Raw genomic sequence first — 27,581 nt, 5'->3', positions numbered from 1 at the left:
CTGAAACCATCAGGTCAAGAGAGCCAGAGTTTTCCATTATTTTCTTCCTTTCCCACATCTTTGGATAAATGCATACTGTTTCATATAGACAATTTTGCTTCCTAAATAGAATACTCCAGAAAAGCTTACTGCCATCAGTGTGTACATCTTGTTTGATATAACACTGGTTATTTGAAAACTATTTTTACTCAAGATAAAAGTCAACAGGATTAGCTTCAAAACAAGTAGCTTTGAAATAGTGTAGTTAACCTGGAGAATATGATGAAGGTTATATGGCAGGATAAAACTTAATTTACTAATTTTAAACCAACAAGTTTGAAAGCTATTATAAAAGTTGCTTTATGAGACTATATGCTAAAAATCGAGGAGGTAAAAACAGTAAAAACAGTATGCCTCATATTCAACAGACAGGCACTGTGTATTCACAAGTATAATCTTGCTAAAGGACAAACTGTTCCCCCGTTTTACTTGCACCTCTAAGGACAAAAAAGAACGGCGTTGCCCCCATATACTCATATATCCTTGCTGAAAATGTGATTTGGTTTTCCTGATTAATTTTTGGAAGTTGGTTAAAATGATCAACTTTTAAATATTTCATATTTTTAATAAAATGCATATTCTTCAGTGTCCTATACATGCCCATAAGACATGTGTGTTAATTCCACACATCTCTCTCCTTGCTGGTGTTTTTTCACTTTAGTCTATCAATTCGTAAGAAAAGTTTGCTAAAACATTAGATTCAAAAGATATAACACTCTTTGTGATTCCGACTTTTCCTTTGTTTTATAGTTCTAAGACATAGTGTTAGGTACATTTAAACTTAAAGACGAGATGGTGATTGAATACTTTATCAATACGTTGATCTTCACTGTCCTTAGAATTGCTTTCTAATTTAAACATAAATACCTTTATTAACACAACTAAGCCAGTTTTTCTTTGGTGGGTATTGTCCTGTTATCTCTATTTGTCTTCATTTTACTTTCAGCTCTTGCAGGAGTTTGCTGAAGCAGTGGTGGGGATCAGACCCCATGCTGCGTACATCCTACGCAAGCCTCCATCGCTGAGTTACATCCACAGCCCTTGTAATTCTTTCCCTTTGAAACGGATGCTCCTGCCCCAGACGCACCACCATCCCTGGCAGAAGTTACAATTCTCAAATGCAATACGGTGAGGGTGATCTTTTCGGTCTTCTTCCTTTTTAATATTGCATGAACATATCTGGGTTTTTAGCACATGATATGTACTCTTTCTCCTCTTATGTGTTTCTTCTGTCTTTGCTTTTCTATTTGGTTGAACTAATCACATTTTATGACACTGTGATTATCCCTTTTGTAGTTAAATGAAGGGGTCAGAAAACTCTGGCCCTTGAGCCACCCCCACTTGTTTGTACAAACAAAACACTCTGAGCAGCTCCACTCACTAATTTAAGTATTTTCCATGATGGTTTTCAAAATGTAGAAGCAGAGTGAAGAGTAGTGGCCACAGAAACACAAGGCCCAAAATATCTATCATCAGGCTCTTCACAGCAAAAGTTTGCCAACTCCTTATATTCTACATCTGATAATTTAATAAATGGATTCTTTTTGAGATGGAGTCCACAATTCATTCTTTGACGTTTACAGTGCCTTCTTTGCACTGCTTTGGTTCCATGACATCTTTTCTTTGGGATCCTTGAGGCCTGAGTTGAAGCTGCAGTCCCTCTAGGGGGATTCGCATTTGCTTCTTCCAAAAGCTCATCCGCTCCTCCACTTTGGCCAGACTTTTAGAAATTAGGGTCCTGTCCTGGGTACATACATGAGTGACTTTGTAGATGCGGCATGTCGTGTGCTTCTGAGTCACAGGTCCATGTGACTATCCCACGGTGACACTGTCCCCTCACGGCCCACAGTCCAAGCAGACCGCCTTGCCCTATGGCCCTTCCTTTCCCCGCTACTGGGCATCTCTTCCCTGAACCTCTGCCCGGGCATCTGTGCATCAGCCAGACTGCTTGTGTCCAGGGCACTGAGTCACAGAAGCCAAAGCTCTCTCCTGCTGGAAGATGCTCTTCAAGCAGGCCATCCATGTAATGACCGCTATTCTGGGGGACTTGTACTCTGGTCTCACTGTCTTTTCTCTGTGTTTCACAATTTCTTTTGTCTCAATCTTAGCATGTATTTAATGTACTGATGATTAATATATAGTCTAAACAATCTTATTGCCTTGGTGATGCACAATTAAGAAAGTAGTTCTTGCCAGGCATTGTGACCCACATGTGTAATCCCCACACAAGAGGCTGAGGCAGGAGGAGCAGGGGGGTCATTGTGAGCAACCCTTCAGTTTGAATAACATAGTCAGACCATATCCAAAACAAAAACAAACTTCTGCCCTGGGCTTTTTGTATAGGTATTTGCAGGAAAATAAAAATAGTTCAGCTTATAAAGTATCTTCTGCTGTATTTCACTATGCAGTAGATGCCACAATGAACTCAAAGGAAAAAACGTGGCTCATACCCCACTAAGCCATTAGGCTACGCCCTGTTTCAAAGTCCATTGCAGCTGGAAACTCTTGCACAGTCTTACTCCGCCCCCCCCCCCATGCACAAACTTACACTTCCTTTCCCTCTCCCTCCCTCCCTCCCTCTCCCCAGCGCCCCCCTGCAGAATCCAGGCCACAGTGCGTCCGTCCCTGTGCCCTCTCTCAAGGGTGCATTCACACAGGTACCTCACACGTGATCCTGGGGTATCTGCCCCCAGGAAAGCTGAAATTACAATGTAAATGCTAAGGTAGAGGTTCTTAATTTTCTGAGATTTCTTTGAAATTTTTAAATGCTGTATCTGATTTGAGTTCTTGTCTTTAAAATTCCTGTTTTCCAAATGCCTAGGAAATAATTTTTTGCAGAAACTTTGCTGGTTTTATAATTGCTAATTTAAATATAATTTAATTTTCTACCTAAGTAAGAATAAACTCTGGCATTGTTTGTTACTTTCTTTGTGATTTTGATCTTAACAAACTTGATAAAACCCAGCTGTCTGCACGCATGTATAGTACGTAGCAACCTAGCACCATGTATGCTTTGTTACCAAGAGCATCTTCACTCTAACTTTAAAAAGCTCCCAACATAGGAAAGAGGTAGTTCAAATTTCAGTTTGAATGACAGATAGAGTGTTTGTCTGGATACTTGTGAGATAGTTGCTTGTTTGGGAATGCAGACTTCTTCTGTCCCAAGTGGAACATGGCATAGGCTAATTACTCGTCGTAAATGTCTTGCTAGATGGTATTTGCCAGGCTATAAAGTACCCCATAGTGTCTAATTCAAATGCAGTGCTTGTGATACAAGCATTATAAAATCACAGTTCTTCAGTTGAGAAAACAGAATTTTCTGTTTTCTCCTGTTCAATATAGGCTATTTTTGTCTTAGCTTCAAAATTATGAGTACTTATAATTTATGCCTTTCTGTTTCCAAAATACATAAGAGCTATTTTTGCGCAACAAAATCTGTGTAAACATAAGAACATTTAAAATATACACAATCAACTTAAGAGGTCAGCTCATTAATCAGTTAAAAAGCACATTATATCCGGTGATTTTTTTTTTTTTTTTTTGGTACCAGGAATTGAACTCACAACCTCATGCTTGCCAGGCAGGCGCTATACCGCTGAGCTATATCCCTGACCCTAAGCACTTTATATCTGTTAAGAAAGACTAAATTTTCTGATTTCTAGTAATACCTTAAGTATTACCAAACTAATACTAAGATTTTACTATAATACAGTACTTAGTTCGAAACAATGAGTGTGTGTGCATATATATTTATATACATACGTTCAGAAAACCCAGCAATACTGTAGGCCCTCATATCTCTTGCTCCACCACCCTTCTCCAAAACAAGTACGGCAGTCTTGTCATGGTGGTGCACACCTGTAATCCTAGCACTCTGGACACTGAAGTAGGAGGATCCCAAGTTAGAGCACAGCCTGGACAACTTAGTGTCTTAACTAGACCCTGTCTCAAATATTTTCTAAAAAAGAATGGGGATGTAACTCAGTGCGAAGGCCCTAGCTTGAAGCCCCAGTACTGCAAAAATAAATAAATAAATAAATAAATAAATAAATAAATATCTCTCTTCTAGTAAGAAAAAGAATAAAGGAAATGTTTTTGCATCCTAATTTCTCCCAAGTTTTCATATTTCTTGGTTATTTGAACAGATTAAAAATTCTATAATTCATTGATTGGTGCTTTGTTCATTTAATAATGAATTAACTATAAAAATACAAGAACACTGTTTTGGTAATTGAAAACAACATCACATATCATGTAGTAATTTAGAAACATTTTACAACTGATAAATATATTTATATTGTAAATTTTATGATGTAGTTACATTTATAATTCTCTTAAAGGACCAAATCAAGAAGCACAATAGAAACTAGCATCACAAGTTTAATATATTTTAAAATATAGAAATATATTTAAACAGTACATTTAAAGAACAATATTATAAATTTCTATTTCTTATTCTCACTGTAGGACACTATTAATTGAAAATATATTACTTAATGTATCCCCAATATATTTAATGCCACATTTTCTACAAGATAAACTGTATTTTAAAACAATATTATAAAATACCTGAATTACAAACAAGCCATAATGATTTGGAATCAATTACTGTTAAAATTTTGTCTGAAAAATCCAAAAGGGAGATTATTGAATGGTTCTTTCTGAATATTTTAGATGAACTGTAAATAAGTTTAACCATAGAATTACCATAAGTAGTAACTGATCAAACCAAAGGTCATTCCTCAAAAAGTCAGTGTATGTTAAAGAAAGACCTTAGAAGGCATTTCAATGGAGAGAAAATACATTAATTTCAGAAGCAAAAACACTTACACACAGTCACAAGAGAACCTTCCCATTTGGAATTATTTGTGCTTGGAGGAAGGTTTATGAAATCCCTTCACAAAATAAGGTTTGCATTGAGTTCATTCTCACAGATATGAAAAATGGATCTCAGCTGTTCTTTTCAAATGGCAAGTCTGTCAAAGCCATTCTGGGATTTTTGGTAATTTCCTTCAGTTTAGTTTCAGTACTTTTACCCCAAATAAAATTCCTTGCATCACATCAATCAACAAATTCAGTTATAAAAGAGAGCAAAGAAGCTGGCTGTGTCAGCACCCTCCAACTCCGGCACTTTTTAGGCATGTGGGGACTCTGTGGGGATGGAAGTGAGCACATGTAAATGTTTCTTTATTTTGGATGAAGTTTTTAAATCTGAAAAAAAAAATCTGCAGCAGTAGTGTTCTAGATAATGGCAGACATGCATGATTTATTTGAGGTAAGAAGGTTGCACTACAATTTTTTTAAGTGTTAATTTGGAAAGTTATGGACACAGCTAAAGCCTGTCTCCATAGAATTCTTGAAACTTTGAGCTCCTGGAAAAATCTTCAGCTCATAAGCCAAGAAGGAATATACTCCTACAGTTACACTAACTTTCTTAAAGCAAACAGTTACAACAATTGTGTGCAATCTCTCAGCTTCTACATCCTGCCTACCATTTATTTATTCAAATCCAGTTTAACACTTTACTTTATCTAATAAAGCTGAAAGTCTGAGAGAAAAAAAATATGTTTATCCAAGCATTCTTTGTTTGGATTCTTATTTTTTTAAGTTTTATTTCTAAATAAATATCCTATCATAGTTTTCATTGGCACAAGATAACCAAATGTATTCAATTTCCTTGAGCAATATTAAACAGTCAAAGGGGGTCTGTTTAGTCTCAGAAAATTATATAAAAATTGTATTGGAAAAATATTGAAGCAGAATAAAACTGGATTCAGTGTATCCCCATTGAAAGTTAGACTGAATGATCTATTGTATAACATAGTGAACGAAAATTAGATTTCACTGATAAGGCATCTGCAAAGGAGGATGTATACTTTCAAATAAATAAAAATGACTATATACATATTATACATATGAAGAAAGATGAAATAATTCAGACTAATTTAGGAAATCGCCCTTTTGTCTGCTCTTTATTGCAGTCATAAACCTTAATACAAGTATTTTTGTTATTACCATAAGTATTTAATGTTAGTGGCAGCCACATGAGCGCACTACCATATTTCTATATTTTTTCAAAATGACATTGGAGCTATCATCAAAGTACAGAACAGAGATGGCATTTAATTTGGTTGGAGCACAGCAAGGCTTTGGTACATGGTCGGGAAACATCAGATGGACCTAGAACAGAAAAAAAAAAATCTTCTTATGAAATAAGGTACATTAATATTTTGTTTATACCTTTAAAACAATATGCTTGCTTTACAACACACACAACAGGCAAATCTTTAATCTGCCTACCATCATATTTATGTTCCATAACTGGGCTGAGTTGGCCCTGGTGGGAAGGGTGTATTTGTAAGCAACAACACCAATACCCAACTCACTAGTTCTAATTATGTCCTGATGTATTTGAGGTAATAAAAGCTATCCATTAAATAAGGAAAAGTCTCTATGGATCATTCAATGGAAATTTTCCTAGGGAAAGGACATGGTAACTAGCAGAGTTGCTTTTAGGTGAAATGTGACTATTTTTATTTACATGTTGAGAAATATGAAAGTTCTAATCGCAAACCAAAAAGACATAGTAGGATTGCAGAAAGATTTGGATCAACGGGTTATTTTTAGAAGGATAATCAGTGATAAATCATCAATATTATGCCAACTTTTAATTTTCCATGGTGATGGGATTACAACAATCATAATGAAATAAATGCAGATCAAACCCAGTACTTCTTTTAAACCAATGATTTCAGCTCTTCTCCGCAGTATTTTTTGTTTACTCTACTTTATTTTCTTTGACCAGACTGGGTGAAGTTTAGTATCATTTTACATCCTCTCTCTCCTGCCCACTCCCTGGACGAACTGCCAAAAGCAAGTAAAATTAATGCAGAAGCGAAAGGACCAGATTTCATAAGTTGCGTATCCATCCTCCCAGCAGCTTAAAAAGGTGGTGAAACATAAAAAGTGAAACGCTAAAAGAAAGTGTGGGCGCTCATTTTGATCAGACTGGCAGTCTGCCTCCGAGCCACAGTGCCCGGGCAAGCAGCCAGAGATGGTTCTCCCCTTCGCAGCCACCTACTCTGCCCCCGCCCCAGGAGTTTAGGGAAATCCCACCGACGGCTCTTAAGGGAACTACCAACGGCAAATACAGCCTCTTAACATTTTGGCTGCAGTGTTCTGGCTGAAATGATGTAGGGGCCTTGCATGTGGACAACACACACACACATATACACACACACACGGAGCAGGAAAATTAGGCAATCTGACATGAGCCTGAAATTTCCTAAGATAGCACAAAACTAAAAACTGAATAATTTCCACAAAGTTCAGATGCAGCTTGTCTTCCTCATCAGCTTTATCTTCTATGACCACACACATGATTGATAATCCTGACGTTCCAATGGCCTCAGCAGCCTCACGCTGCAGCGGCTCTGAGAACAGGGATTGTCCTTGAATGATTCCTCAAATGTGTTAGTCACAAACATGCTTTCTTCTAACAGTAAGCATGCCTATCTTGTTTCATGTCCTTCACTGAACAAATGTAGAGCATGCACAACACCAGGGGAAAAAATCAAGCTTCCCCTGTTTGCTTGAGTTTTGCAATGACTTATGATCTCCATCCCAGGGTATACACAGAGCAAGGTTCTCTTCCAAGTTCATGTCAGATTTTTAAAACGTTTGTGTTTCAATGCTCCCTTGTAGACTACAGCCCTAAAAGCTGACAGTATGCAATCATACATTTGTGAGGAAAAATGAAAAATGAGTGAAAGGGGGAATATTTGACAAAGGACTTTTGCCAGTATGTAAGCATTGCTTATCCTGGGGGTACCTTTGATAATTGGATGTATACCTATGGAAATGAAACTCTGTATTCTAAATCACTGGAACCAAAGTAGCCAAAGCATTTTCTGAGAAATGAAGTGACACTACTTTATAAGCTAGTAAGAGTCATTCCTCTGTGACCATGCAGAAAGATAGGCCTCAGAACTGCCCTCCAAAAGATGGAAGAGGGGCCTTCCCATCTGTCTGGGGGTGGAAGTGTGGGTCTAGCACTCCATCTCTGAGTCTTCCTGCTATCCATTTCTCCCAGAAATGCTCTCCAGGATCCAGAAGTGTTCGTATTTACATCTGGCAAAGGTGAAGGTGCATCAGGCTTTAAAATCTACCTAGGATTTTCTACTAAAGTAGAAAATGCTAAAGTAGTTTAGGGTACAAAAGACATTTGCTTTATCTTTCTGTTTCTCTCTATATCAAGGCTATTTCCAAATTTTTTGATAAAAATCATGTTTTAATAATCATATTGAATTGTTGTGCTCATTTCTTCTGTAGAATCTTACAAAGTTAGTAAAGATAACAGTAAAACATCATCACTAATTATTTCATATATATATATCAAATTAATTTAAAATTTAAACAGATGGAAGAAGTATGCTAGTGTGTTTTAGACTAAATTAATCCTTCCTCCATGTGCTTAAATTTTAAATTAATTGTAGGGGAAAAAAGAAACCTTCTGTAAAATAAAAATCTCACAAATTCTAAGAGTACTGTAGCTGCTTGGATAAGGGTGTCATACACAAGTCTCACCCAAAAGGCAGCTTTTCCTCAGATCCTCTGTCACTAAGTTTTGACTCTCAAATAATGTATTTCCTCCTTTTCCTCATCAGTACATGAAGATAAAATTTTCATAGCAATCCAAATGTCAAGTAGGAATTATATAACACAGTCTTTTACACCTTCTTCTTAGTCTCGAAGAGGACTGTCCCTCTGCCGTGCCAACGTGTCACATACCATAGATAAAGCAGACTCTCAAAAGTGTTTTCTTTAAATCTTCTTAGATACATTACAGGCAGAAATCATCAAATCAACATTTTGATACTATGCTCACAGAATTTTGCCTAGTATACTAGAGACTTAATCACTTCTTAACTCCTGGGAGTAGAGAAAAGGAAAGATCATTTCCACGTTAAAGATTACAGAAAGTAAAGGGGAAGAGAGAGGAGGAGACAGTTAAGGAAGGGAAGTGATCAATACATGGAAAACGGGCCTCCTCCACTTGTACACCACATTGAACAACTTTGATAACGCCAAACACATTGCAGAACTTTCTTAATTAGAGCGAGAACTCTCAGCTGAAATTCAGCATGAATACTAGTCAGTATTTTTGGAACAATTACTTATGAAGCTCTTGGTTAGAGATAGCGGCAGAATCCGCCTGGTTGCCATACTGCAGTGCAGACATCAGTGCCGTGCAACCGCTTGCCGTGATTGCTCCCATTTTCCTCGCTGCGTCCTTCCCCATGCTGGACTCAGGACTGCTCTTTCGGCTGACTCGAACTTCCTGACCACACCCACAATTGTTACCTTGGCTATAACACTAACTGGCATTTTGGGAAGAAAAGATAACACAAATGGATGCTTTTCTGTAAAGCAAAATTAGACGGTGCTTGTATTATAAACTATTTTCAAACCCACAAAAACAAAACATACCAGAGTTTGAACAATGGCGTGGTTGGTGGCATTCATATGAGCATTGAGTGGAAAAGAACATTCCCCATCACAATAAAATGCAGCATATCCTTCTGGTGCTATAATCCAGTCCTAAAATCACAAAAAGAAAACAAAATAATATCAACTAAATGAAAATAAAAATGGTTCTTAAGAAATACTCAAAAAAGTCTCATTTGAGTAAGTTTCACGTGGTCCAATAATTACTCTAATAGGATACTTCTTCCACACCCTTTAACATTAAGTGGAAGTTTACAACAACATATAACTATTTTCACAAGAATTGCCTTGTCTAATTTTTCTCAAGGCATTGCTAACTAAGATAATTGTGGTATGCATTACTGTACATATGTATTCATGGTTTAAACTATAATCATGAAATAGCATTCTAAGTGTTAATCAAACAGGAAATGATGAACTCTAGAAAGTTCAAGTGAACCAGAAAGGGCAAGGAGCATACATTTAATTGAGATAATTATCATTATTTCCTAATAACTCATTGTTGGTTTTAGAAATCTGACAACCTCCTACACCTTTAATATTTGTTCCATGGGCTACTTTTCTTTTTATTCTTCTATTATTATAGTTTCTATATAAGAAATGAACTGGGGCAAATTCCAAACCTCCACATGAATAATTTTAGGAAACTGAAAATGTGTTACATGTATGATTGCCCTGGTTTTTCTTCCCCAGATAAATAAAATTTTTATAAATATAAAAATTATTGCCTTATGTATGCTGCAAATGTACATTTTAATGTTATATCTCAGTAAGATAGCTCATATATTGAACATTCATTGTAACAGAATACACAAAGAATCTAAAAATTTCATTTTAAATGGTCCTCACATAGAACCATTAAAAACTATTGCGATTAAATATTCCTGCTCTCTTATTTGGAGATATATTTATGATTTTTAAGTGAGATAAAACATTGTTTTTGTACATTTATTTCATGAAAGAAACATTAATATTGACTTGCTTGTATTAAATGGAAAAGAGTCTATATTTGTAATAAATTAAAAGTTTGGGACATTTAAACAAGAGCACATTTTTATTTTACTTCCTAGATAATGCAGGTTTTTTTTTTCTTCAGAAAGCTGCTTTTGTCTATAAAAGTTATTATGTTTCACTGGTAAAAAGGACAGTAGAGCACTGAAAATGATGTAGATATGCCACATACCGAATACCCATTCAAAACTGACTATTTTAGTGGAAAAATCACAGCAAAGCTTGTGGCTTACTAAGGATTTATGATAAAGCACAAAAGCAATGCCTGAGGCGGCTGAAAATTCTTACCTGCCATCCAAGGTCCCGGAAACTCACGTAGAGCTCGTGCTTTTTGCAGGCTTGCTTTTGTTCACTTGTATTATAATCTGAAGATTTTTAAAAAACGACAGTTTAAACATGTGACAGCAGATCAGACACACATATTTGTAAGACTTTTAAAGGGTTATAGTCGAAGATGTGAAGCCGGAGTTTGAATCTCAAGGCTGGAGCCTCTAAGTCTTGTCCCTTGTGCCGGGTTTCTTCGGTGAAGCGTGGTTGGGCCCCTTGGACCAGGACCGCTCACCACCGCGGGTGCTTGCCCTTCCCTGAGTGCCCGCTGCTCAGCCAGCTTCCACTCACTGTCAGGACAGTACGGGACTCTCGGTGTATTTGTAGGTACTGAATACGCATAGATACGAACACCGCAGACTTAAGATCCCCCAAGCAGAACTTCTGATCACCCCTCAAAAACCTTCCCGCCTCTACCTTTCCTCATCCTTGGCCGAGGCCAATTGCCTAGGCCTGAGAACAAAGTCAGCAGGCTGGGACTCAAAATGTTCTTCTTCCACTCTCACATCCAGTCTGCCAAGCAATCTCGTTTACCACCTTCGAACGGATCCGACCTCCGCCCACACTGCACTCCTCCAGCGCGGCTCCGGGCCGCCCACGCTCAGCCCCGCTGGGTCGCTGCAGCTTCCCCGGTGCCCCTCGCTGGCCTGCAGCGAAGCAGCCCCGTGAGCCCGGTGACGAGGAAACTAGCGTGTGCTCGCCTGCGCGAAGTCCTGCTGTCTCTCACGGCGCTAGGCGTCCTCACCGTGTTTCTCAGCTTTGTGCGGTTCGGTCCATTTACCTCTCTTTTTTGCTTTTCGCCTTGTTTCAGCTATGACACATCCTTGCTGCCGTACTCAGGGTTGAACCTGGCTGTACCTTAGAGCCTTGACCCTCACGGGCCCTGCTCCCCAAAACACTCTTCCCTGTGTGTGGCTGATCCCCCATCCTCAAGTCTGGGCTCAAGCACCGTCCTCACGAGGAAGCCTCGGCTGAGCACCCAGTTACCACTGCAGTAGTCTCAGCTTCTCTTCTGTCTTTCTCTTCCTTCTCATTTCACTTATCATCTCACTTCAGACATGCTAGGTCATTTACTGATTTATTACACGCGCTGTTTCTGGTCTGCTTTCCATCACAGCAAGACTTTGTTTGTCTCGTTTGGTTCTCTGAGGGTCAGGAGCAGGCATGCAGTAAACGGCAGAGCATTAATGAGCAAATTTCTCATCGTGTTCCACCAGTGATTAGAAGCAAAGGAAACATATTATTCCTATTATATATTTTGCAACATAGTCTGAAATACTCATAACCTTTGATAATTTTAAAGGAGTCAGTGTCGATACAGAACCCTGCTCCTGTAGCTGGAACAAAATAAAACACAGAGGAAGCACAGAGCAGTACAGAGCAGTCGCTTTTCTATCTTTCTTTCTCTGAAATTTGTTCTCACTTCCTGTAAATAACTCTTTAAAGTCAATCCACTTTATTTCTGACATGAAATGTGATGTAGAAAAATTATTGCAAGGAATGTTTGTGTGAAGGTGTCCCCTGGCAGTTTAACGGACCAGTCTCTCATGACAAAGTGGGCACCCCACAGGCAAAGGGACATCTGACAGGGCCACATCAGCTGATGTTGTTACTTCAAATAAGTGTTCGTCTGATGGCAGCATAGAATACAGGGTGATACTTAAATTTTGAGCTCAAGAGGACTTTTCTACTTCTGGATCAGCCATTCCCACTGTTCAGCAAATGCAAGTCGAAGTAGCTAAGAGAGGAAAATTAGGAGAGACCTGGCACTTGTGTTCTCTAGGACAAACACCCTACCCTCCACCACAGAGCACAGAGAACTAACCTTAGCTAGGCAATGGACAGGTGTAATTTAATGCGGAACACAGAATGCATACACATCATAAAGGGCCATAAACTGCACGTACAGTTATTTGAATTCCATGCTTATTTTAAAAAAGAAAATAAAACTTAAAGGTCCACATATATCTGTTCCATCAGTGCAGTTCGAATGTTGGCTGAGTGAGGTACATAATGCAATATCACACAGGGGAAGAAACAGTGAAATTTATGACACAACCCTGCTTCCAAGAGTCTGGTTTCATAGAGCTTTAGGACATGTGCTTCCCCCATCAGAAATAAAAATGAATGGGTGCCGAGAGAAGTCCACGCTTTGCCTAACCAGCAACAACTGAAGTTAGCTTTCCTAGGAAGGACCAGCAGAATACCGTGGGAGCAGCGCAAAGGAGTTAGACAGGTATTTTCAAGACATTGACCATCAGCCCGCAGGAGATGAAAATGATATGGGCATAATTCTACTGCTGATAAACCGATCTACAAATGAGGTCAGGCCAGAAATTATTCAAATGTTCTGGTGCCACTGTCAACACAAGAGGAAGTACACTAACACGTCTCAGTCATACTTCTCTGTTTTGTCTTGTAGTATGGAGAAAATCATTTTGAAATGTTGATCATGTTGTCAAATATTTTCAACAAATATCTTTATAATCAATTTCAAGAAATTGTAAATTTAATATTTTTAGGGTTTTTTTTGACAGGTGTCACTAAATCACTATAATGCTCAAGCTAGACTCAAATTTAGGATCATCCTGTTTCAGCCTCCTAGACTGCTGGGCTTCTAAGCCTGTACCACCATGTCTGGCCAGTTTAGTTTCATTTAAGTCAATCATTTTTACCTTAGAAAAAAATTATGAAAAAAACCTCACAAACTATGTGGAGATAAAAAGGCTGTTTTAAAAAATTGGGTTCTTCAGAGACTTTAAATGGTATTCACACCATTTCCTGAAAAGCAAATGAATAAACAGGCTAACCTACCCATGAAGAGGACAACAAACAAGTAAAAAAAAAAAATCTCCATGTGCCAGTAAGGGTTTCAAGGTAGTATTCAGTTCTTTAGGAGGTGGGATGGATAGATAAACAGACAGGTAGATAGACAGGTAGATACATCCCAAATAGAATTTAATATTTAAGCATGACAATAATTTAAATTAGATAAATATAATGAGATACCTCTGCTTCAAAGCAAGAGATGTTAAATTTCTTACTCTCAATTTCCAAAGGAAAGGGGGTAAAGGAAGTCAGTACATACACCGCTAGATCAGAAGACTATAATTTATTCATATAAACAGTAAAATGATAAATGAATGTACAACAGCGTTAAAAAATGAGCAGGACTGGCGCTACGACTGACTATTCAATTATAGACTATTACAAAATGAAACATGATACGGGCTTGAGGAGGGACACCTGTGATGAACTCCCAAAACAGTACCAGCCTCATCAGAGACAGGGGATTTAGAAGCACTGCTGCTCCAGGTTAATCACTGCTTCCCGTACCCACACTCCCCAAACTACCCACTTGAATGTACACACACTCTGAAGGAACTGCTGTGATTATCTGCGCAGGGATAGCTGCGTTTGTCTAAATACGAACCCGTAACACTAAACAGACACCCCAAATAACAGCAATCTAGTGTGTTTTCTTCATTCTACGCGGCAAAGCATCTGGGTGAATGACCTAAGGAACAGCTTCATTTTGGAGTCCATTGACATAAAAACTCAGCCACAGTTTTATTTTCCAGATTTCTAAGTGAAAATTAGATATTTCTAAGTGAAAATGTCCCAGCTGTGTCCTACAGTTTCAACTTATGATCTCGTATTGCTTTGATGCTTACAAGTTTTATTAATGAAATCAGTGTTCACTTAGTGGCCAGTGACAGTAAATGTATTAAATATCTTGATTTCTTTCATTCTCCTCAGATTGTGCATTAAATACGTCCATGCGGCCCTGTCACTTCACCCGTTTCAGTATTCTAGTCCAGAGAGCCCACTGGAAACCCTCTGCACTCTTGGTTACATCATCTTTTCTCAATACCCTCCTCCAGTCAATTTAAAAACTAAGATGATACCTCCTATTCCTGTCTTCCTATATGTCTAATTCTAAATCTCACTCCATGATTTCACATATGCATCATTTCTATGCATACACCAGCCAGTCAACACTGTCCCTGGTCCTTTAGTTGTGTACACTGCTGTGAACTAGACTCATCCACCTGCCATCACCCATTTCTGGAAAATGTCTTGCTCAGATAGGCACCTGAAGTCATTCTTATCCATGATAACAGAAAGTGTGTATCCAGTTTTAATAGTAGGTAGATAGTTGGTAACTAAAGGTACAAGTAGAGCTAGCTAAATCTGTATTATAAGCATAAAATAATTGTTTTAGGAGAGACTTTCAAAATTTTTCATTACTCAATGAAAGATACTGGCTATTAATGTCAGTTTCTATGCAGGTCATTTGGATTAGGAACATTTTCACCTTTTTGATACAAGTATAGCAGTATTTTGCAATGCAGCATTGATTTCCAGGGACTCCATTCGGAAATGACCAAAATGCTTGTTAGAAATGATATGATTAAATAAACTCATTCTAGTGCTATTAAAAATGCTACATCATTTTAAGAGTGAGGTCATTATATTTAAATGATTAAGACACTCTTAAATGCACATAAAATATGTGATTCATGTAATTAATGCACATAGCAAATATATATTCTCTCAAAAGATATATACATGGAGAAAAAAATTTTAGAAGTACATATATCAGTTGATATCAGTGTAGTGGGGTAATAAATTTATGCATGACTTTATTATTTTTAAATACTAAAAGTGTGTATTAATCCTTTATCAAAAATTTCTCAAAAAAATAACTCCAGTTAACTCTATTTTCTTGTTTAGATTAATATTTTTACTAAAGGCCAGAAACACGCCTGTCAGAGGTGAGAGTGTGCCGGATGCTCCAGCGTGGTTCACTGTGTGAAAGTCTCACCCTGAGAAGCTGCCGTGGGTTGGGTGGGGCCACGGCAGGGTGCCTCCACTTCCCAAAGTCCTTTCTCCTGGGCAGGCAGCCAGCAGACCTTGCTAGCACTTCTTCCGTGAGCTGGGACTCGCCATCTTTCTTGTTTGTTCTTCCAGATTCTTAATGCTGTATGGTTTAGCATTTGGTGTGGCTCTTAGAATATCATGCTCTGTAGGTTCTTTTAAAAAAACCTCTTCGGCCACAGTGTCTCTATGTCTTAAAAGACTGGTTAGCTTACAGTGTAACTATGGCCTCGATCTCTTTCTCCTACATAGTGAAATTTCAAGGAAATGTCCATTGTGCAAACCCGGTATGAAACACACAGTATCTCCCACAATGTGCTTGTTCAGACTTCTTGCCAGAACACAAGAGAGGAAAAGCCTGCCCAGGGAGGTGGTGGGGAAGCTTCTACAGAAAAGCCAGGAGCAGTGGCTCTATCCACATCCACTGAAAAGAGGGCATAAATTTCCCCGTGAAATCAACACCGTAACTTACTGAGCGAGGATCTACAGGGGCCCCGCTCTGTGCTACAGGGCTCTCTTGTGAGAGCTCCACAGGAAAAAATGGACATTGAGAATTCCGAAGGCAGGAATCTTTGAAATAGGAAAGAAATAGGGTAAAGATGGCAAGAATGACCTGGAGTTTAATTCTCCTGCATCCTGCTCAGTTTGACACTTTCCACATTTGACGATAGGCTTTGAAAAAAATGCAACCAGGCAAATGCTCAACACACCTCTTCCCTAACCACCTTCCCTGCCAGGGACCTTACACAGTGTTTTATTGTAACAGCATAGTACTATTATAGAGTTTATTATTTATATTTAGATAATTTTAAAATTTCCTTGGCATTTCTAGTCTCCCAAGTATCAAATTTTCTGTTTATATTAGCATTCCCTTTTCTTAAAGCCCTGTCTTTTAAGCCAAATCCTAGGAGGCTTTTCCCAGTCTGCTTGATTACTACCTATTGAAAGGTTAGGTCTCAGAGACACAAACCAGCTACTTTTTTCCTTTTATTATCAAAATATGAACATGCTCCAAAACCATCTACCACGTATTTCACAGAAACAGATGCCAATGACAAACTTTTAAAAAGAAAATATTGGTCTATATTAGAAAAATTTCGTACTCTAAATGGTGTTAGGAAACTGGTGAAAAGTTACATGATTTCTGCACCATGTGTTTTATTCATCTATGGTTACAGAAGTACATTTGTTACTTGTGGTCAGGAGGAAAAGATAAATAGAGCTAACCAATAGGGAAAAGGACTTTGATGATTTCGGTTGCTGGAACACCTCTGCCAAAGTAATTATGACCTCCAGTAATAAGCATGAGGCTTATATTTTCCCTTTGTAATTGCCTCAAAAATTATTTACTATTCTATTCAAAGTTCACCAAGCTCCTTTCTTAATGTAGTCTGCTACATTAAATTAAAAACATTTCAACCAAATTCAGAGTCATTCTACATGAAAAGGAAAATATACAACTTTGACAGGCTAATATTTACAAAAAGAAATGGTCTTAGAAAGTTATTTTTCTTCATCTTCATATTAAGCAATTACAACTTTTTGCCAACCTAAATATCTTGTGAATATCATTACAAAACAGTTTTGTAATTACCATTAATACCATCTTTTACTTTCAAGTGAAAAAAAGCAGTTAAGTATCTTTGATAAAAATGATTTCAAAACAAATTTCTACATAGAATGTAACACAGTGAAATGTAATTTGATGTAGGATCTTCCCTTTGATTCTGTTGCTAGATACACTAAAAAGGACTTGATCCTAACATTATTGTCCAGTGCCTCCCCTTCGGGAAGGCTGCAACAGATCCATGCAGCATTTTGCTAAGAATCCCAGGCACAAAAACAAATCCAAGAAAGAAACATGTTGTTTTGTTTTGATTTCACTTATAATCGTCTACTTCTTATTTAAAAGCTCAAGTATATTTGAATAGTAAATAACTGCTGGATGATTCGTCATTTTCAAAGTAAACTGAGAAAGCCGAAGATTTTATGAATAATGTGGAAGCAACTTTAAATTAAAATTCTGATTTGCTGAAACCCACATTAAGAGCCCTGTCTGCCTTGTGCATCGGTTTATCCTCGCCTGCATTCGCTGACCACGAACGCGGGAGAGTACACATTGCACAGGCAAGCAGCCATGCCGCGTGGAGTTTGGACGTTCTAGCGTCGGGACGCCCTTTCAAATTTGTTTCATAGATGAAAATAATTTCTTAGAAGAACACAGCCCTCATTTTCATCTAAAAACAGCTTGTTTTCAGCCTGGACTAAACAAGACGCTTCCCAATGTAAATACTATGGTTAAACTCACTTCAGGTTTTGGAAGTTATATGCTTTTGATTAATTGTAATTTTATGTTCTTTTCTGTCAAAAATCAATTAAAGCCCAAGTATGCTGACATCAGCTCTGCGTTTATACTATTTTGTTGACAGATTTATACATACGTGTAGAGTCACAGTCACGGCACGTACCCCAAACAGTGGTCCTGCACACAATTAATGGAAATACAAATGTCGCCGTGATTCTCACCAACCTCTCCTGCTTCTTTCAGAAACGATTTCTGGAAAGGATTTTCGGGAAGCATTTGGCCTTCGTGATTCACATTTCAGGACTAAAGAAGGACTTCACGCAGAATTTGCCTGGTGGACTGTTCACATTTCAGAGGCCTGGGGATGTTGGCTCAGCAAGTTGTGCTGTTCAGCTCTGGCCAGGCTTTGCTGGCCTAACCATTCCACAGTTTTAGTACTGCCAGCCTGATTTTAATTTGAACAGAATCTTTCAACCTAGTCAGACTGCTTTCAAAATAAATCACTGAGTGATTCACTGATGAAACATTCTGGGGATGCTAGACACATCCCGAGAAGATTTAAAACACCAACTAAGGTGCACAGAGAGGGTAAATTTATTGTGGCAACTTGATTTGCAACGTACGACCCCATAACTCTGTGTACACGCTCTCACGTTCCTCTTACCTCCAGCACTGGACATCCTGGAGGAGTCCTGATGAGAGCTGGATTTATTGCGGCTTTGATTTTTCCGCTTGTTGGCAGCTCTCACAGACCGAAGGAGAACCTCACTGGCCTTGAAGAAGGCCACCATGAATGGCTGCTTAGACTGAGGCCCGTGTCTGCCGACGAGGCCCGCGGACTTCACGTTGATACTGCGTCCTAGAACACAACACATGAGCACTTGGTTCATGGATAAAAGACCAAACAGACTTTACCTGATGTGAATTCATTCTAAGGATACTTTGCAAATGGAAAAGTTTTAAAACATTATCAAAGTCTTTTCCTCATAGGGTGAGATCTTACAAACATTGAAATTATTGAAAACTAATTATCCACCATTAGTTTTTCTTTTTTGCTGGTTTTTTTTTTTTTTTTTTTTTTTTTTTTTGAGACAGGGTCTTGCTATGCAGTTCAGGCTGATCTTGAGCTCCCTTTGTAGCCCAGGCTGGTCTCGAACTCACAACAATCCTGCCTCAACCTCCCAAGTGCTGGCATTACAGGCGTGCACCAACAAGCCCTGCTAGCTTTTCACTTTACTTTGTTCCGCCACTTGAGAACATCTTCAAGCTGCAGTCGCTCACTAGAGTCGTCTCACACCTTGAAATCAGGAGTTCTGCAGTAGAAAGGCTAGACGACCCATCAGCCTGCAAAGTCCACGTTAAAGAACAACTCCAAAGTACTGTATTAGCTGCCAACCCCCACTCAGTGTCTCAGAACTCCTCCTTGAGTGATAATAACTGCCGAATGCTTGGAAGGGTGTTTCGATGTTCCTCAGTTTATCTCAACCTTTTGTAGGCTTTCTTCTTTCTCCTCTGACCAACCTTATAATGTTGCACTCTATTTAGACTCTTCACTGGTCATTTTGGAAGACTGAATGGGAGCTAGAGGCTTGCTTTAAGCTCTGCTTCATCCACGTTATGGAGTATTTTGAAATAAACACTGAAATTTCACAATTCTTCTACCTCTAAATTTAAAGTCTGGAGACTTTCAGAAGAGGAAAATTTCCAGGCAAGTGTGAAGACCCATCTTTTCACTTACACTAACCTATTATTTAACTCATACTGGCCTGTGGACGTGGCCACACATCAGAGAACAGGGGTGCAAGCAGGGCCTGTATAGGTGAGAAGTCCAAGTCAAGGTGCCCTGGGAACTGGCAACTGCTGTTAACGAAGGGCCCCTCACACAGGGCTGCTAGTAACATATTTATCATCTTACCCACCTCAGATGTGTTTGCAGTCATATATGTGTGCTTGCTATGTATATGCTGGGCAGTTCTCTAAGTGGTTTCAATCATTACTTAGTATGATTCCACAAATATTACAGCAACAAGTATTACTACTCCCCCCTTTGATAATATACTTTTATTAGGCTCTTCTAATTTAAAATAATTGTTGCTGAAAATTATATATAACATATTATATGCAAATAAATACTAAGTAATATGTGACTTTATGTAACATCACATTAGATATAGTATATCTACAAAGAAAACTATTGACTGAGATCTGGTTCCATAGAAAGCATCCAAAGAGGGTGAATTGCTTAACCTTAAGTTGTAAATTTAATTGAGAATTACTGAAAACTTATGCAAAGTTACTACTCCAGATATGGGAGTTAGCAAGGCTGTAAGAGTAGTATATAATGTGGCTCAAAGTATGTGCGTGATTGACTCTGGTCTGCCCCCTGAGAACTGTGCGTATTTTCTTAAAATATTTATTCAGTAAAGACTGTGGATCAACCTCAGTCTGTTATAAGACCTGACCCATGTTAGAAGAAAGAAAGAGAAAACAAGGCCCTGAAACAGCATCAGTGGCATTTGAGCAAATAGCCCCTTGCTCTTAACAAAGCTCATTTCGCCAGCACAAACACTTTTGTGCATACTTGCATTGTGCAGAGACCTTCTCACTTCAGAACATGAGACCGTGTAGCGTGAGACTGTGCAGCTGTTGGGAGGGACACAGAAGCGCTTTAAATGTGAAGACTTTGGTTTTAAGAAGACAGTCTGCACCGACTGAGGCAGCATGGGTGTCCTCAGCAATTATTCTACAGCATCCTGGGGAAACGTGTCTCATCCATGCAAGTATTAAAAATGCCATCTGCCTCACAAATGCCACTATCCTTACTCCTACCAGAAAAGGACTTACAAATAATCAAAGCAGTAAACCTTAAACAAATAAGCATATAGGTTTTTCTTTTAAGTGCAAACTTACAATGGCTCTGTGCCAGAGTCTATATTTCTTAGAAAAACCCTATCACTGGCGTAAATGAAAGAGGCAGTTTGATTTGTGGTCAGAGCAGTTTCCATACTGCTTCCACTGTAACAAATGTATTAATTCAGCTCAGACTTCCTCCTTCTGGCAGCTCTTCTGCTGCAAAAAGAGAAATCAGAAGTTCCAGCCAAATACCATACCTTGAACTGACCCACTTCAATACATAAACACTTTTACAACATGTTTATTCAGGTGTAGCACTTGAAATTGGTTTAAGATGTTTCCAGTGACAGAAAGCTCAGCAGAAGAAAGAGGGGGCTGGTGGAAGAACCAAGAAACTTAACTGTTATGGAATAAAATAACTAGCGATCTGTTCTTCAAATTTCTGATTTTTTGCAGCCTTGGAGTACACCATGAAAAAGTATTTGTTGAAGCTTTTTATTTTGATATTTTAATGAAGTGTTAATTTAACAGAAACTAATTTTTACTTGTGTGCATTGATGACTGCAGAAATAAGTTTAATATATGAACTTTCTAATATGAAAATAAGTGTGTGCAAGGTGTTCGTACATGGACTATAGAAAAATCAGTTTTCCATTCATTACAATACACACTGACCCTTTTATAGTTAATATAAACTTCTCCAAGTTTCCTTTGGTTGGCAAAAAGGTTTCTTTGATTTTTATTCCAAAGACTCAATGTTTTAATTTTTATCTATGGAGAAATAATACTGCTGTAAAGATTTATGTTCTGAGAACTGCAAAGAGTTATGTATGCTACAGATACGGTTTCTGGGGTTTCACAAAGGTACTTGTTGTATGTGGAGCAAAGTACCCTTCAAATCAATGTGAACTCCATTTAAAATAACTTTAATATTAAGTTTCCTTCTGGCTTCTTTTTTACTTTAGCAATGCGGGGCCCAGTAGGATTCCATACATTAGTGCTTGCTCAGTTACCCTAGGTTCTGAACTACATCATACAACCATTAACTGTAAGACCTGCTCCTCCACACCCAATGGGCCTATTGATCACACTGAAGAATCCTTCTCAGTGGCTCACTGGTCCTTTTGTTCAAAATGCTGATGGAAACCCAAACTCTATTGCATTCATTGAAAATAGTGAATTCTCTATAAAACTTTATTTGATCATTATGAATTTGATTATTAAATGTACAGTATGTTGTAAGTATTGTTACACATATAACTAAAGAAGACTACAACATTTTTATTTAGGAAAACTGTATATGCCCCTTTCACCATGGATTTTACTCTTCAAAGCCAATCCTTATTTTTGAATGGTTTCTACTTTAGATAGATAAATAGTAGGTAGATAAATAGACTGATAGAGCCACAGTAGTGAAAGGGAGCTGTTGAGGAAAGGGGGCCAGGATGCCAGCTAGAGCCCGCGCTCTGCCACCTGGAGCTTCTGATTCATCTGAGCATACCTGGAACACCAATAATTTTAATCTTACAACTGTATATTTACATAAGGAATGAACTGTTTCACAGGCAACAAGTCACTGGGAGGAAATGGTTAACCTCTAACGCATAAATGTGGAGCAATATCCCAGGTAGTATAAAGAGGTAGTAATTTTTGAGTCTATAACTCAGTTTTTTTCTGACATAGTTGCATTTCTTGTCTTTTTTTAATTTTAAAGGTAAAAGAATGAAAACATCTTAACAAACACATATACATTTAGAAAATAACACAAAAACAATACAATCAGTATGTTAATTTCCTATAGCATAGTTGCATTCCTAATTCCTAAAACTGCAAACAATTCAAAGAAAAATCAAATAATATTTTTTCACCCAAATGTGTGACATTGGAGGACAGAGGAACATCACTTGGCTCTTAGTGACCAGTGTGTGACACAAGTGCTGGAGAAATACTCTCCCTGCGCTGGCCAAGTGACCTCTGAGCTGTTCCACAGCAGGTCAGGAGATATCTTCCATCTCAGCATCAGCGATAGGGATGATTTCAGAGGGGTCAGCTCCCTGGAGACCATCAGCTCAGGGAGGTGATGGCAACAGGAGTTTTAACAAGCACAGTGCCAAAGCGGGCTTCAGTGACTGCTGTGGGGTCAAGTGGCCCCAGGAGCACAGACAGCTCCCCTAGAAAACATCTCTGTCTTGGTACTGTGGGTGGGGAAGAGGCAGGGAAGTATTCGAAATGGGTGTCCTGAAACCAGAAGTGAAGAGTGTGCTTGCCGGGAGTTGTTCAACTTAAATGCACTTGTGTGGTCCTATGCAAACGGAAGGAGGCAGGAGAACGCGAAGAGGAGGTTGAAAAGTTTCTGTGAAGGATGTACCAGTGTTCTGGAGATCTTGCTCATGGTAGCCAGTCCCAAAGGAATGTGGTGTGGGCACAGTGGCCCCAGCAATGCATATAATGGAGCTCTTGGATAATGAAGTGCAAGGGAAAATAAAAAAAATTATACAAGTCCAGTGACTGATACCAGCATAGGTGTTGTCTTTTTGTTTTTGCATTTAGAAAGAAAGAATGTCCATTAAATCTTTGTATATAAAAAGATTTTTTTGGAACTATTCGTATGTTGCCCAAATGACTTTTATTTGAAAATTGTTGTACAGATACCAAGGTAAGAGAAAAAAACTTTGAACATACATATACAGACATACAACTCCTTGACTTTATTAGCTAGTGTAAATAAAAATAGGGTCTGGTCCGTTTCTTCTAAAGAAACGATTATTCTATTTACACAGGAATTAAGAAGGAAGTACAGTAAGTCCCCGACCTAGGAATATTCAAGTTGCACTTTCACAGATGTTACTGGCTGTCCATTACTCAGATTCAAACAAATTACAGCAGCAGCACACGTGTCTGCTGGACATAGCCACAGCCATGCGTCCGTGTTCTCCCTGGGCAGTGCCATGGTGCACAGCAGCACGGCATTCACTCAGGGCCCAGGACATCCAGAAGAAGAGGAAAGGCAGTGACATGGAGGTCTGTTTCTCTATGTTTTACATTGTGTATTTGTATCAGAAGTGTGTAAGACTCACTTTGTTGGACTTGTGAACACATTCAATTTATGAGTGTTCTTCCAGCACTGAACTTGTTCTTAAGGTGAGGACTTTCTGTATGTGAGGGTGGAACTCTGATCTACTAAATTTTTTCATGATTGCGGCTGAAATTCCACACGTCCTGTCCACCACTCTTATTTTTATGCATTTGTGTAAATACTAAGGACACAGTATTATCATCAAATTTGCCAAGACATAACTGTCGTTATTTCAAAAGCACAGCCACAGTGAAGGCAAGCTTGCGAACTAAAGGTCTACCTCATAACCATGGTTTTGTGTTTCAGACCATTTCTCCTGGAAAATGTGACATTCAAAATGTTTATTTCTTTAAAAACAAAGTTATTAAAGGAAAATCTGACATAAAACAGCTCTTTAGGCTCATGTTGATATTATAAGGATAAGTGGTTCCAAATATGAGCATTTAGTCTTCCTCTAAGATATACAGTTTGAGAAACACTCATTTGAGGATATATCAGAGTTTAAACGTTGATATCACTCTTCTGAGATCTTAGCATGAATTTCAGTTTTGTTTTTTCCCTCCTAAAAACCCACAGCAATTGACTGTTTAACCCAAAACACCTGTGGTGAAACTTGAATTACATTCAAGTGCATGAATTACCCTTCCTTCAAGAAAGTCTTGTAGCATCCTTTGTGGATGGTTCAGAGAAACGTCCATCGCGTCTCATTCTTATGTCTACTTGATCTTCTTTCATTTTGAACCCATGGTTAAATTTGATTCTAGTGCTCTTAAATTACAGATTCTCTGCCTCTAAATTATACTGGAATTTTACCAATTTGGGAAACATGATTTCAAATGTGCAGAATTCTCTGCCTAGCATGTAGACTAAATCATGTTTACATCAGAGTTTAAGGAATGTAGAGAAAATAGAATTTTGTGTACTTAGATTCCACATATCCTTTAACTTACTCTAAGCTTCAATTAAACATGTTGTAATCTAGCTACAAATTTCAACTTTGTTGTTCTTTCATGAAAAATTTGCATAGTTTTTAGTTTTATAGTAAAAACACAGACCTACTTCCAGATATAAGCAGAAAGACTTGAAGTACCACAAACACAATTTAGCATTCCTACTAAAATTTGCAAATGGTTTACATTGCCTTATAAACTCAAACAAAAACAAGTAATAGCTGGGATTTTAAACTATCTCAGTGAACTGGAACTTACACTTAAGTGGCATTTAAAAATATTTTTTGAAATTTAGAATACAAAGAAATATTTTTATGTGATTCTTCATACTAATTCTGGTTCTGGTTAACAAATAAGGCTTATCCTGCAATGCGCTTTCTGGATCTTTTTGTCTTCATCTTATGTGGACATTTAAAAGAGTCACTTTAAAATAAGCAATTTATATCAACAATATATTTCACAATTGTATATTAGTATTAAGATGTTTCAAAAGCAAAGGAAGGGGTAAATGGAATGATATGTGTAAGCAAGCAGGGGATTCTGTGGCTAGGAAGAAAAGGAAGGAACACACACTGAGAACGCGCTCTGAGGAGGTAATTGGTAACCGGTGCCCATATCTGGACACGCTGATGTGAACTGTGAGCTGAAATTTTTTGTGGTTAAGAGAAATGGTTCTAATTCCTGTTAACATACAGCAATAGAAGAAACTCATTTTCTTCTCTGATTGGGGTGCACAAGGGCTAGAGTACTTCAAAGGGAAAAAAAGACTTTAAAAACGATTGCCATTATTCATCACAATTTTGCAGAATAGTCTGTAACACCCTATAACCTGAGAATGTGATGGCAATTTGAAAAGGAAATGCGGGCATTTGGTTAGAAACGTGGATATAATGACTAAAGGGGCAACAGGAAAACATAAACATTTGCGAACCAAGCTCAAAGCTCTTGAGACTCCAGGAAGCAGGGCCTGGGACAGAAAGACTGAGAACCACAAAGGAGCAGGGCCAGAGGTTTGTGCCCTGTGTGGAAGCTGCCCAAAATGTGCAAATATTTTATGACATGGAGGGTGGAGCTGAGGTGATGGAAAGTCTCCTTTCGTGGACATTGGTCTGCAAGTGTGGGTTTACTTTACTGTCTGGGGCATGACATGCCCAACAAATGCTTTTTCCTTGGGCCCTATTTTCAGCTGGTGGAAAACTAAATTTCATGTTAAGCATTGTAGCTCACCTCCACCAGGGAGGCACTTACTTTTTAACAGCTCTTCTCCTTGTATGGCACCTTCCCTGGAGGCCCGAGGAGGTCACAGGCTCCGTCTGCCAGGTGCCCACAAGGACTGCCCAGCAGTCCTCCATTCTCCAGCCCTCACTGATTTTAAGAAAGCAGAAGTTTTCTTTCCACAAATTATGAGAAGAACACGTTTAGTCTATTTTCCAGATATATGTGACTTCTTAAGCTTTAGAAAAATGTGCACACATAATTCTTTCCTTTAAAAGCATGGGGGGGGGTGGTAAATTAAACTATAGTGAAGCAGAATGTCAACAGAAATTTACCAAAAATCTTCAAAAACTCTCCGCTGTATCAGTGAAGCAAAGCTGACAGATCTCAAACTCAGTCTGTTTCACATCAACAACAATTTTATTTAATCCTCAGCATTTTATCCATGGTGGTGAAAGTAGTGTTTGAAATGAATTTAATGTAGTCATTTGAGAATTCTATAGGTTTCTAAAGGAAACATTTTTGATCAGCTTATATGACATATTACTCAAAAAAACTTTTACACAGAAAATGATAAGTGTATTAAATATTTGACTTTCCTTTCCATTTGATAAATTAATTTGCAAAAGAGCCTAAGCTACTTCCAGGACCTTTGAAACATTCTAGTGCCACCAAAAATGAAAGATAAATACAATGAATTATTTTGACATCTAAAGAAGAGAAAGAGTGAAAAAGGTAAAGGACATTTTTAATGTATACTGTGGAGAATGGATTTTACTTCAATACCTAATGTAATATGCCATACTAAATATCCATCTTTACACCTCCCAGTATGAATAGTTTAGACATCTGGTGTTCAATTCTTTCCTTCATGTAGGATGCTTGAATCAAGAAGCATTCTCCTGGGTAAGAAGAGATGGAACTAAATTATCAGTTTTTCATGGCTCCAGTTATGGCAGAAATGCATTTTTGCCTGCTCCAGAACAGTACTACCTGATCCTGGAACAACTGTACCGCCTGATCCCATAGTGCTTCAAGGGCAACAGCACCTTTCTGGCACCATTTTCATGCAAAGTAACAGTTGGTTCCCAACTATTATTGTTCATCCTAGGTCCACAGAAACATCTAGTCTAGAATCTCCACACTTCTTCCTGTTGGGTTGCCACAGAGAAAAATTATATAGAGAATACCTCCACGCATAAGCATAGCTGGTACTTGAGAGTAATAAGATGCACACTTTTCCGCAGGATCAGAAAAGTTAGAAATTGAGAAGACTGGACTATTCAGGACTTCAGAAATTAAAAATAGAAACAACAGCTGCCAGGGGGCTGGGGATTTAGCTCAGCGGCAAAAGCGCCTGCCTGGCAAGCGCAAGGTCGTGAGTTCGGTTCCCGGTACCGGAGAAAAACCAAAAAAA

The 27,581-nt window shown here is 38.3% G+C and overlaps 1 protein-coding gene across 2 annotated transcripts in view; it reads right to left on the bottom strand.

The window, feature by feature from the left end:
* Window positions 1–4,208: 4,208 nt before the first annotated feature.
* Bmp5 (bone morphogenetic protein 5) overlaps window positions 4,209–27,581 on the bottom strand; it is a 106,540-nt gene continuing 83,167 nt past the window's right edge. The window contains exons 4-7 of one of the 2 annotated variants that reach the window (XM_005377586.2): window positions 18,735–18,929; window positions 10,846–10,922; window positions 9,529–9,639; window positions 4,209–6,219 (exon numbers count right to left, since the gene is read on the bottom strand). In XM_005377586.2, coding sequence (XP_005377643.1) covers window positions 6,070–6,219; window positions 9,529–9,639; window positions 10,846–10,922; window positions 18,735–18,929 — 533 coding nt within the window. In that variant the 3' untranslated portion in view covers window positions 4,209–6,069. The remainder of the gene's footprint in view (window positions 6,220–9,528; window positions 9,640–10,845; window positions 10,923–18,734; window positions 18,930–27,581) is intronic. The other variant, XM_013510909.1, reaches the window with a different exon arrangement.

The sequence above is a fragment of the Chinchilla lanigera genome, unplaced genomic scaffold (genome assembly GCF_000276665.1).
Source record: "Chinchilla lanigera isolate Chin_1 unplaced genomic scaffold, ChiLan1.0 scaffold00010, whole genome shotgun sequence".
NCBI lineage: Eukaryota > Metazoa > Chordata > Mammalia > Rodentia > Chinchillidae > Chinchilla > Chinchilla lanigera.
The sequence above is the reverse complement of the archived record's forward strand: the minus strand, read 5'-3'. Positions and strand labels throughout refer to the sequence as shown.